We start from the raw sequence: 9368 nt of genomic DNA, 5'->3' as shown, positions 1-9368 counted from the left end.
GTTACTGAACCCTTCAGTTTCATGACGGAAGAATTAGGTTAACATTGCCCCAATATGTTACCACTCTATTTTTATTGACCGGTGATGTGGGGTCGGTTGTTACAAAATGTGTCGGTTATGATGCAAGCAAACTTTAAATAAAGTGACACCTGTCGGTTTCACCATTCCTTTAGAGCAGCGTGCCCTCAGCGTTAACATCACTCATTGTATACAGGCAGGGTATTATCTCAACACAACACACAGTCAGAACCCTATTCGAAGAGCACACTATGGTCAGTATTGAAGGGACCGGATGGTGAAGTGATGAGAAGGTACAGAGAGAAAATTATCCAGTTATATTCAGATGTTAGCGCTAGCCGACTTTAATTTCACTAATTTAAGAACTCGAGTGAGCGGATATTTAACCGCGTTCTTCACCTCCTCTCTGAACTTGCTCTGGTTCATTCCATAAATACACGTGTTTGCGCAGGTGCTCATGTGCTTGAGAAGCATTCCAACCTCATTAGCGATGAACGTGGGGCTTGTGTGATTCTGGTCGATGTAACTGCCTGCGAGTCGGGTGCACATGGATGTCACGGTTGCCGTCAACCACAACAGTATATAACTGCCGGACACAGTGAAGAGTAGGACGATGGATTTCTGCCGACTCTCCGTCTCTCTGTCGCCCTGTTTCTGCCCGCCGACCAATCCCTTCAGAACCCTGCGGACCCGACTGGCCACCAGGATGTGCCTGACCATGAGACAGTTCAGTAGCAAGACGAGAAAGAAGGGGAGGAGTGCGGTTGAGATACTGCACATCCAGGAGAATGCATTCCACCCAGCAGAAGTAAAGAAGACCGCTTTGGCCCGGCAGCCCCAGCGCACGTTGTCAATAATAAACTGGGGCTCATACAGGAAGTGAAAGGGAATGTACTTTAAACAGTTCAGTGCGCACATGGACACAACAACCACGGCTGCCGTTCTCTCCGTGCAATATCTGAGTTTCAACTTCTGACAGCAAATGCTGACAAAGCGGTCAAAGGTAAACGACACTGTTAACCAGACGGAGTAATCCAGAGTAACGATTTTCAGGTAGGCATATGAAGGGCAGATTGCAGTTTGGGACAGGAATGAATTGGGGAAATGATAAGTAAAGATTTGTTGGACCAATACATGAAAGGTCAGCACCAGTAGGTCTGATATTGCCATCACCACCATGTAACGAGTGATTCCTTTGGAGAGACCGCACTTTCCCTGGGACAGGATCACCACCGTCATCAGATTCGCTGTAGGGCACAAAACACCAGGAACAAGATCAATTCAATGTAGCAATCTAATGAGCTGGGAAAGTAACTGACCGCTTTGTTAGCGGTGGATTTGATGGATATAAATCACTGAAGGGAATGAGAAGAATGATCTGGTAAAGCGAGGAACCATGTGACCTTCAAGACATTAATTATTCTACTAACTGTATCAGTACAGTCACACTGACCATCAACTTAGATGATGTCCGAAAATGCATTACTGAGGAAAGAATAAAAGAAACATAGAACCATAGAAAAATAGGAGCAGGAGCAGGCAATTCGGCCCTTTTGAGCCTGCTCTGCCATTCAATATGATCATGGCTGATACTCTATCTCAATACCATATTCCCCCTCTCTCCCCATACCCCTTGATGCCATTTGTATCTAGAAATCTATCAATCTCCTTCTTAAATATATTCAGTGATGTGGCCTTCACAGCCTTCTGTGGTGGGGAATTCCACAGGTTCACCACACTCTGAGTGAATAAATCTCTCCTCATCTCAGTCCTAAATGTCCTACCTCGGATCCTGAGACTGTGACACCTCGCTCCAGAACCCCCAGCCAGGGGAAACATCCTCCCTGCATCCAGTCTGTTTCGCCCTTTCAGAACTTTCTACGTTTCAATGAGATCCCCTCTCATTCTTCTAAACGCTAGTGAATACAGGCCTTGTCGACCCAATCTCTCCTCGTATGACAGTCCTGTCATCCCAGGAATCAGTCTGGTGAACCTTCACTGCACTCCCTCTATGGCAAGTATATCCTTTCTTAGGTAAGGAGACCAAAACTGTACACAGTACTCCAGGTGTGGTCTCACCAAGGCACGGTACAAATTTATTAAGACCTCCTTACCCCTGTACACAAATCCTCTTACAATGAAGGTCTACGTACCATTTGCCACCCTAACTGCTTGCTGCAAGTGCATGTTTGTTTGCAGCGACTGGTGTACAAGGACACCCAGGTCCCTTTGTACATCAGCATTTCCCAATCTAGCACCATTTAAATAATATTCTACCTTTCTGTTTTTCCTACCGAAGTGGATAACTTCACATTTATCCACGTTGTACTGCATCTGCCATTCACTCAACTTGTCAAATCGCCTTGAAGCCACTTTGCATCCTCCTCACAACTCACAATCCCACCTAGTTTCGTGTCATCAGCAAACTTGGAAATGTTACATTTGGTTCCCTCATCCAAATCATTGATATATGTTGTGAATAGCTGGAGACAAGCACTGATCCCTGCATTACCCCACTAGTCACCATCTGCCACCCTGAAAAAGACCCATTTATTCCCACTCTCTGCTTCCTGTCTGTTAACCAATTTTAAATCCATGCCATCATATTACCCCCAATCCACGTGCTTTAATTTTTCACACTATCCTCTTATGTGGGACTTTATCAAAGGCTTTCTGAAAATCCAAATACACCACATCCACATGTTCTCCTTTATCTATTCTACCAGTTACATCCTCAAAAACCTCAAATAGGTTTGTAAACACGATTTCCCTTTCATAAATCCATGTTGACTTTGTCTAATCCCGTTGATATTTTCTATGTGTCCTGTTATCACATCCTTTGTAATAGACTTTAGCATTTTCCCTACTACTGATGTTAGACTAACCGGTCTGCAGTTCCCTGTTTTCTCTCTCCCTCCATTTTTAAATAGTGTGTTTACATTTGCCACCCTCCAATCTGCAGGAACTGTTCGATAATCTAGAATTTTGGAAGATGACAAAAGAATGAATTAAATTAAAAAAGGAATAAAGAAATAAAGAAAGACAGAGTGAAAAAACTTGCATTTATATAGCGCTCTTCACGAGATTAGGATGTTCCAGAACGGTTTACAGCCAATGAAGTACTTCTTCAATGGAGTTACTGTTCCAATGTTCAAAATGCGAATGCCTATCCTGTGCACAGCAAGCTCCCACAAACAGCAATGAAATGATGACCAAATAATCTATTTCTTCAGATGTTGGTTGAGACATAACGATTGCGGGAGAATACAGCTGCTCTTCTTTGAATATTGCAATGGGATCTTTTATGTCCACCTAAGAGGGCAGATAGCGCCTCGATTTAACATCTCTTTCGAAGGTCTAACACCTCACAGTGCAGCGCTCTCTCAGTACTGCACTGAAGTGTCAGTCTAGATCAGACGCTCATAGCATTTGGAGTCGGTTTTGAACCCATGCTCTTCTGAGTTAGCGGCGTGTGTGTCACCACTGAGGCGAGGCATTTGAGCCACTTGCAAGAATATGGGACGTGCTTTGCCGTTACCTTCCTCGGGGAGTTTATCTTCAGAATACCTGCTAGATGGACTAAAGCCAAGAATAAAGAGCCTCACATACCATTTACAATGGGGTACGGAGTCACCCACACCCATCTGGGTCAAATACCCCCACTGGAGGTCAATCCTGTAGTCAGATCCGACACTGTTCATCTCGTGCCCCGAGCTGTCTGGAGTGGGAACCGAACCCAACCCTTCCGTTTCGTGAGACGGACATCCCACCACTCCATGCGGAGGCGAGTAACCCACTGGACGCCAGCCCGTTAACTGGAGACCATATTCTCGTCTCCACCTACCTGGGCAATCCAGAGTGCAATCCAACCATTCAGCTACTGGCTCAGAGGCGGGTATGCTTCCGATACACTGATGACTCACTCCTTAATAAAGGTAAGAGAACACAAAACAATATAAAGCGATTAAAAGATAGTCCAATACAAATAGCACAGAGATCGATGAAGCAGTTAATGAAAGTGATAGCAGCGTACAGACAACTCGGCAGCGAAGGTCTCAGATAAATAGGCGGCATTTTAAACACTTTGGGCAAGATCAATAAAACACAGAATTAAAAGTAAGAATTACAGCTTACCACGGACGCCAAACACTGCCTGAATCGGAAAGCCGATTATTTTTACGTACAGAATTGAAGCCAGTTCCATTTTCGTAGAGAAGCAATGCTGCTATGGAGAACAAGCCCATGGGTCCGACTGGCACACACTGAGGCTGCGAGCGGTATTCAGATCCTTATTAATACCTGCGGCAATCCTCCAATGGGACAGTGGGAGTTACATAACAACTGATATTAGTTACAGGTATTTTAACAAACACATTACAACATTTCTTTCTGCATAAATAAAGTGACCCCACGGCTCTCTCAGCTGAGGAATGCATTGTGCCGCTTACACAGGAACTTTCAGGCTCATTGATCTCCCACCCTCTCAATCCGTTGCTCGGGTACAGCGTCCTGACCACATGCAATGTGATGAGATTTACTTGGGAAATAATCAGTATAGGAAGGATCAGAGGAACATAGGAGCAGGAGTAGGTCACTTAGCCCCTCGAGCCTGTTCCTCCATTTAATGTGAACATGGCGATCTGTGACCCGCCCCTTAACCTTCTAAATTCCAGGGAATAAAACGCTAGTTTGTGTAATCTCTCCTCGTACTTGACGCCTTGGAATCCGGGTATCATTATCATAAATCTACACTGGAGTCCCGCCAAGGCCAAGATATCCTTCCGAAGGCGTGTTACCCGGAACTGCTCACAGTACTCCAGGTGTGGTCTATCCACGGCTTTGTGTAGCTGCAGCATAACTTCTACCCCTTGTATTCTAGTCCACTTGATAACGAGGGCCAGCATTCGCTTGGCCTTTTTGATTACTTTCTGTACCTGTCCATGACATTTTAATGATCCATGTACATGAACCCCAAGTATTTTTGGAACTCCACTGTTTCTAGCTATTCACAATTTAGATAATACTGTTTGATCCTTTTTAGGTCCAAAGTGAATTACCTTACATTTGCCTGCATTGTCGCAATATTGCCCATGCACTTAATCTCTCAATATCTCTTTGAAATTTCATACTTCCATCTACACTGCTTACGAAGCTGCCTATATTCTTGTCAATGGCAAACGTGGTAAGGTGGCTTGTTGTCTATTCATCTAAGTCGTTAATAAATACGGTGAATAGTTGAGGCCCAACACAGATCCCTGTGGAACACAACTAGTCACATCCTGCCAATTTGAGTGCCTGCCCATTATCCCTACTCTCTGTCTCCAGCCGCTCAGCCAATTTCCGAACCAGGTCAATAATTTGCCTTCAATTCCATGAGCATGAGTCATGACCCGGGTGTGAATTTCATCCAAACGAGGCATTGAGCCACCCTGTGAGTGCAATATGGTGGGTGTCACCCTGACCAATACTAAGGTTCTCACAGTTATTGCTGACGTTATTGAAATGCCGTTTCAATCTGCTCACAGGAAACCGTTAAATGTCTTGTTTTACGACAGATAGCTGTACCTTAGGTACCACATTTATCCCACTTATTTTCTTCAATATTAACTTATCACGAGTTCCAAGGTAAACGAACAAACAGTCCTAACATGACATTCCCAGGAACCTATTAGTTGGAATATGATTACTGTCTCCTTCCTCCCCTCTGTCCACGCACTGGCGTCCGGGGCTTCATTATCATGACCGATAACATGACATCAGATGAGGCAGACTCACCCCGCCCCGGAAATAGGACGTCTGATGAGGCATTGCTGCCCCCGTGCATTAACAGGGCAACAGATGAACCATTGTAACTCCTCCCCTCAGCTTCTCCTGGATTCAGTTTAAGCGGCTGCCGCACTCGGCTGCAGAACTGCGCTCGCTACTTGACCCCGACTTTTTGACAATTGGTGGAGCCTTTCACTACAGGACGGTAATGGGCGACTGATGAGGGAAACTATCAATTCTGAGATTATTGTCATGTGTTCCTCATGCGTCATATGCTATTACACCAGTAGTTTGCAATATATCCGACACAGGCACGATGGGCCGAATGGCCTCCTTCTGTGCTGTTAATTTCTATGAGTCTCTGATTACGCCACATACACTTGATTCTCAGTGGAATGTGGAGGGCTTCATCTCTCAGTAGAAAATAAGACAGCTTTACACGGCTATGAACATTCCTAATTTATCCTGAATCTCAGTGACCTTAACCAGACATGTCGTCTCCTAACTAAGTCATAATTCTGGACACCGAGCCTTTAATGAAATCAGATTTGCTTAACTTGCTATCAAGTTTACCAGACCTCCTTCCTTTGCTGGGAAATAATCCGAAAGGAACGTAACGAATTAAATAAATCACGTTTTATCCTGTATCGCACATAATAAATTCATAACACGGTTATTAGTACTGACCTGTACTGTTTGCCATTTTCCCAATTTTACAGCGGATATTCTAAACCTTCTGCCGAATCACGCCCAAAGTCCACGTGCGATTTCGACACTTCATCCTTTAATGTTGCCCACTATGTTACCTATCCAATGATGCCCTTTCCAGATGCCAAGCTTGTAACTCATGAGATTATATAACACCCTGCACAGGGTAGGGTAAGGAGGTGCAATAGAAGAGCACGGTTTGGAATTCAAGACATTGCTAAATGCACCCAGTGGATATTGGTAAGGCTCTGACTGATGGTAATGGAACAGGCCATAGTGACAGCAGCAGAGTTTTGAATGAGTTGGAGCTTTGGTAGGAGAGGTAGGCCAATAAGTTGAAACGATTTGAAGTCAAGCCTTAAGGTGAGGAAAGTGTGGAGAAGTATTTTAATGGTAGAGGGGACGAGGTGGGGTGAAAGAGAGCATTATTGGTTTGATGGAAGTAGGCTCATTTTGTACAGCATGTGTAGTTTGAAAGTCAGCCATTGCCAACAAGGGTCACATTTCTTGCACAGGATGTGGTTCAGCCTGGGGTGGGTAGTTCCTTCACTATTGAGTGAACATACTTCGCACTCATCCATGACTTGATTTCAGATAGGCAGTCTAAAAAACAGACGTGCTTTTGGAATCAAAAGAATGGCGGTCTAGAGTTTTATCAACATAGAGCTGGAAACTGGTCGTAAGGCGGGAGATGATGGCTGTGAGGATTAGAATGCAAATGAGGAAAAGATGGAGGCTTTAGTGGTCTTAAGATGGGATTCACAATATCCTGCTAAACTCTGGGAAAAACAGAAAGTGTTAATGTTAAATACAATTAGCGTTGTTCTTTAGGGCAGCCTAGACTTTTGTATTCAATTTACTGGGGTGGAACCTGAACTCTCAGTTTCTGACATCACAGGAAGGAACGGTACTCACTGAGCCATCAGCTGACAGAATTTTTCTTCGGAGCTCAGTGAGGAGGATTTGGTTCTGTCAGCATTGAGTCAGCATACTTCTGGCTCATGCTTGACTTGATTTCTAATAGGTAGTGTAAAAAACGGAAGTGATTTCAAAATGAAAAGAATGGCGGTGCAGATTTTTATTAGCATAGAGGTGGAAATGGTCTGATAGTGGGAGATAACAACAGAAAATGCTGGAAAAACTCAGGTCAGGCAACATCCGTGGAGAGAAATTTGAGTTGACGTTTCAGGTCGAACCCTTCTTCAAAACTAGAAAGAAAAGAAAATAGATCGAAGGCAGGGCTGCGATCAGACAAAAGAATAAAAGAAACAAAAGAAGTAAAAGAGGCAATAAAAGGTATTCGAAGCTAGACGAGATGGTAATAGGCTGAGATTAGGTGTGAAGTGTACTGGCAGGGCAAGAGATAGCTGCCAGGTGCAGTCTCCTCTACATTGGGGAGACCAAACGCAGATTGGGTGACCGCTTTGCGGAACACCTCTGTTCAGTCCGTAAGGGTGACCCCGAGCTTCCGGTCGCCTGTCATTTTAATTCACCGCTCCATTCCCACTCAGACCTCACCGTCCTTGGCCTCTTGTATTGTTCCAAGGACGCTCAACGTAAACTCGAGGAACAGCACCTCATCTTCCGTTGAGGCACTTTGCAGCCTTCTGGACTCAATATCGAGTTCAACAATTTCAGATGATAACCTCGGCCCCTGTTACATTTTTACTTGTAATTTTTCCACTCCTTTCCCCCCCCCTTTCCTTTTGTTTCGCTCTCACACCTGGCAGCTATCCTCTCCAACAGCACCACCAAACACTCTCCCTAGGACATCGGTCCCGGCCCTGCCCAGGTGCAAACCGTCCCGTTTGTACTGGTCCCACCTCTCCCAGAACCGGTTCCAATGTCCAAGGAATTTGAATCCCTCCTCCTTGCACCATTCCTCTAGCCTCCTATTTCTACTCTGACTAGCATGTGGCACTGGTAGCGATCCTGAGATTACTACCTTTGAGGTCCTATTTTTTAAATTTACCTCCTAACTCCCTATATTCTGCTTTTAGGACCTCATCCCGTTTTTTTTACCTATATCGTTGGTGCCTATGTGCACCACGGCAACTGGCTGTTCGCCCTCCCCCTCCAAAATGTTCTGCAGCTGCTCCGAGACATCCTTGACCCTTGCACCAGGGAGGCAACACACCATCCTGGAGTCTCGATTGCGGCCGCAAAAATGCCCATCTATTCCCCTTACAATTGAGTCCCCTATCACTATAGCTCTTCCACTCTTTTTCCTCCTAGCCTGTGCAGCAGAGCCACCCATGGTGCCAGGAAGTTGGCTGCTGCTGCCTTCCCCTGATGAGTCATCCCCCCAACATTATTCAAAGTGGTATATCTGTTGGAGAGGGGGATGGCCGCAGGGGATTCCTGCACTACCTGCCTGCGCCTCTTACTCTGCCTGCTGGTCACCCATTCCCTTACTGCCTGTACACCCTTTACCTGCGGTGTGACCAACTCGCTAAATGTGATATTCACAATGTCCTCAGCATCGTGAATGCTCCAAAATTAATCCATCCGCAGCTCCAGTGCCGCAATGCGGTCCGTCAATAGCTGCAGCTGGACACACTTCCCGCACACATGGTCCAGCGTCCCTGATTTCCCACATAGAGCAGGAGGAGCACGCTATGGGGCTGGGCTGTCCTGCCATTGTAAGGATCGGAACTCGGTGGACCCAACTGCAGTCAGGCAAACTGAGGCAGAGGTAAGGTTGCAAAATAAAGGTAGACTTTACTTGACATAAACAAAATAACAATAGTACAGAATACAGGCAAGCAGACCAGCACAATGTATCTCCAGGCAGTGCAACTCAAGACTGAGCAAAGAACATAAAGTGAACACCACTTAAATAGTAGGCATCTAACAATGCACAGGTGAATACAATA

The 9368-nt window shown here is 45.3% G+C and overlaps 1 protein-coding gene across 1 annotated transcript; it reads right to left on the bottom strand.

The window, feature by feature from the left end:
- Positions 1-339: 339 nt before the first annotated feature.
- On the bottom strand, positions 340-3719 carry LOC147095792 (putative G protein-coupled receptor 139). The gene is made up of 2 exons (XM_085973718.1): positions 3557-3719; positions 340-1265 (listed from the first exon to the last, which is right to left on the bottom strand). The coding sequence occupies exons 1-2, from the start codon at positions 3717-3719 to the stop codon at positions 340-342; spliced, it is 1089 nt and encodes a 362-aa protein (XP_085829844.1).
- Between the last annotated feature and the right edge of the window lie 5649 nt (positions 3720-9368).

This window comes from Somniosus microcephalus, unplaced genomic scaffold, assembly GCF_052327205.1.
Source record: "Somniosus microcephalus isolate GS21.2 unplaced genomic scaffold, FLI_Smic_1.0 unresolved_chr1, whole genome shotgun sequence".
Lineage (NCBI taxonomy): Eukaryota > Metazoa > Chordata > Chondrichthyes > Squaliformes > Somniosidae > Somniosus > Somniosus microcephalus.
The sequence above is the reverse complement of the archived record's forward strand: the minus strand, read 5'-3'. Positions and strand labels throughout refer to the sequence as shown.

Coding starts and splice junctions, on each gene's coding strand:
- LOC147095792 (XM_085973718.1), bottom strand. CDS start 3,719: ATGAACAGTGTCGGATCTGACTACAGGATTGACCTCCAGTGGGGGTAT. Junction 1,266..3,556: donor AGATAAACTCCCCGAGGAAG/GTAACGGCAAAG, acceptor TGTGCCCTACAG/CGAATCTGATGACGGTGGTG.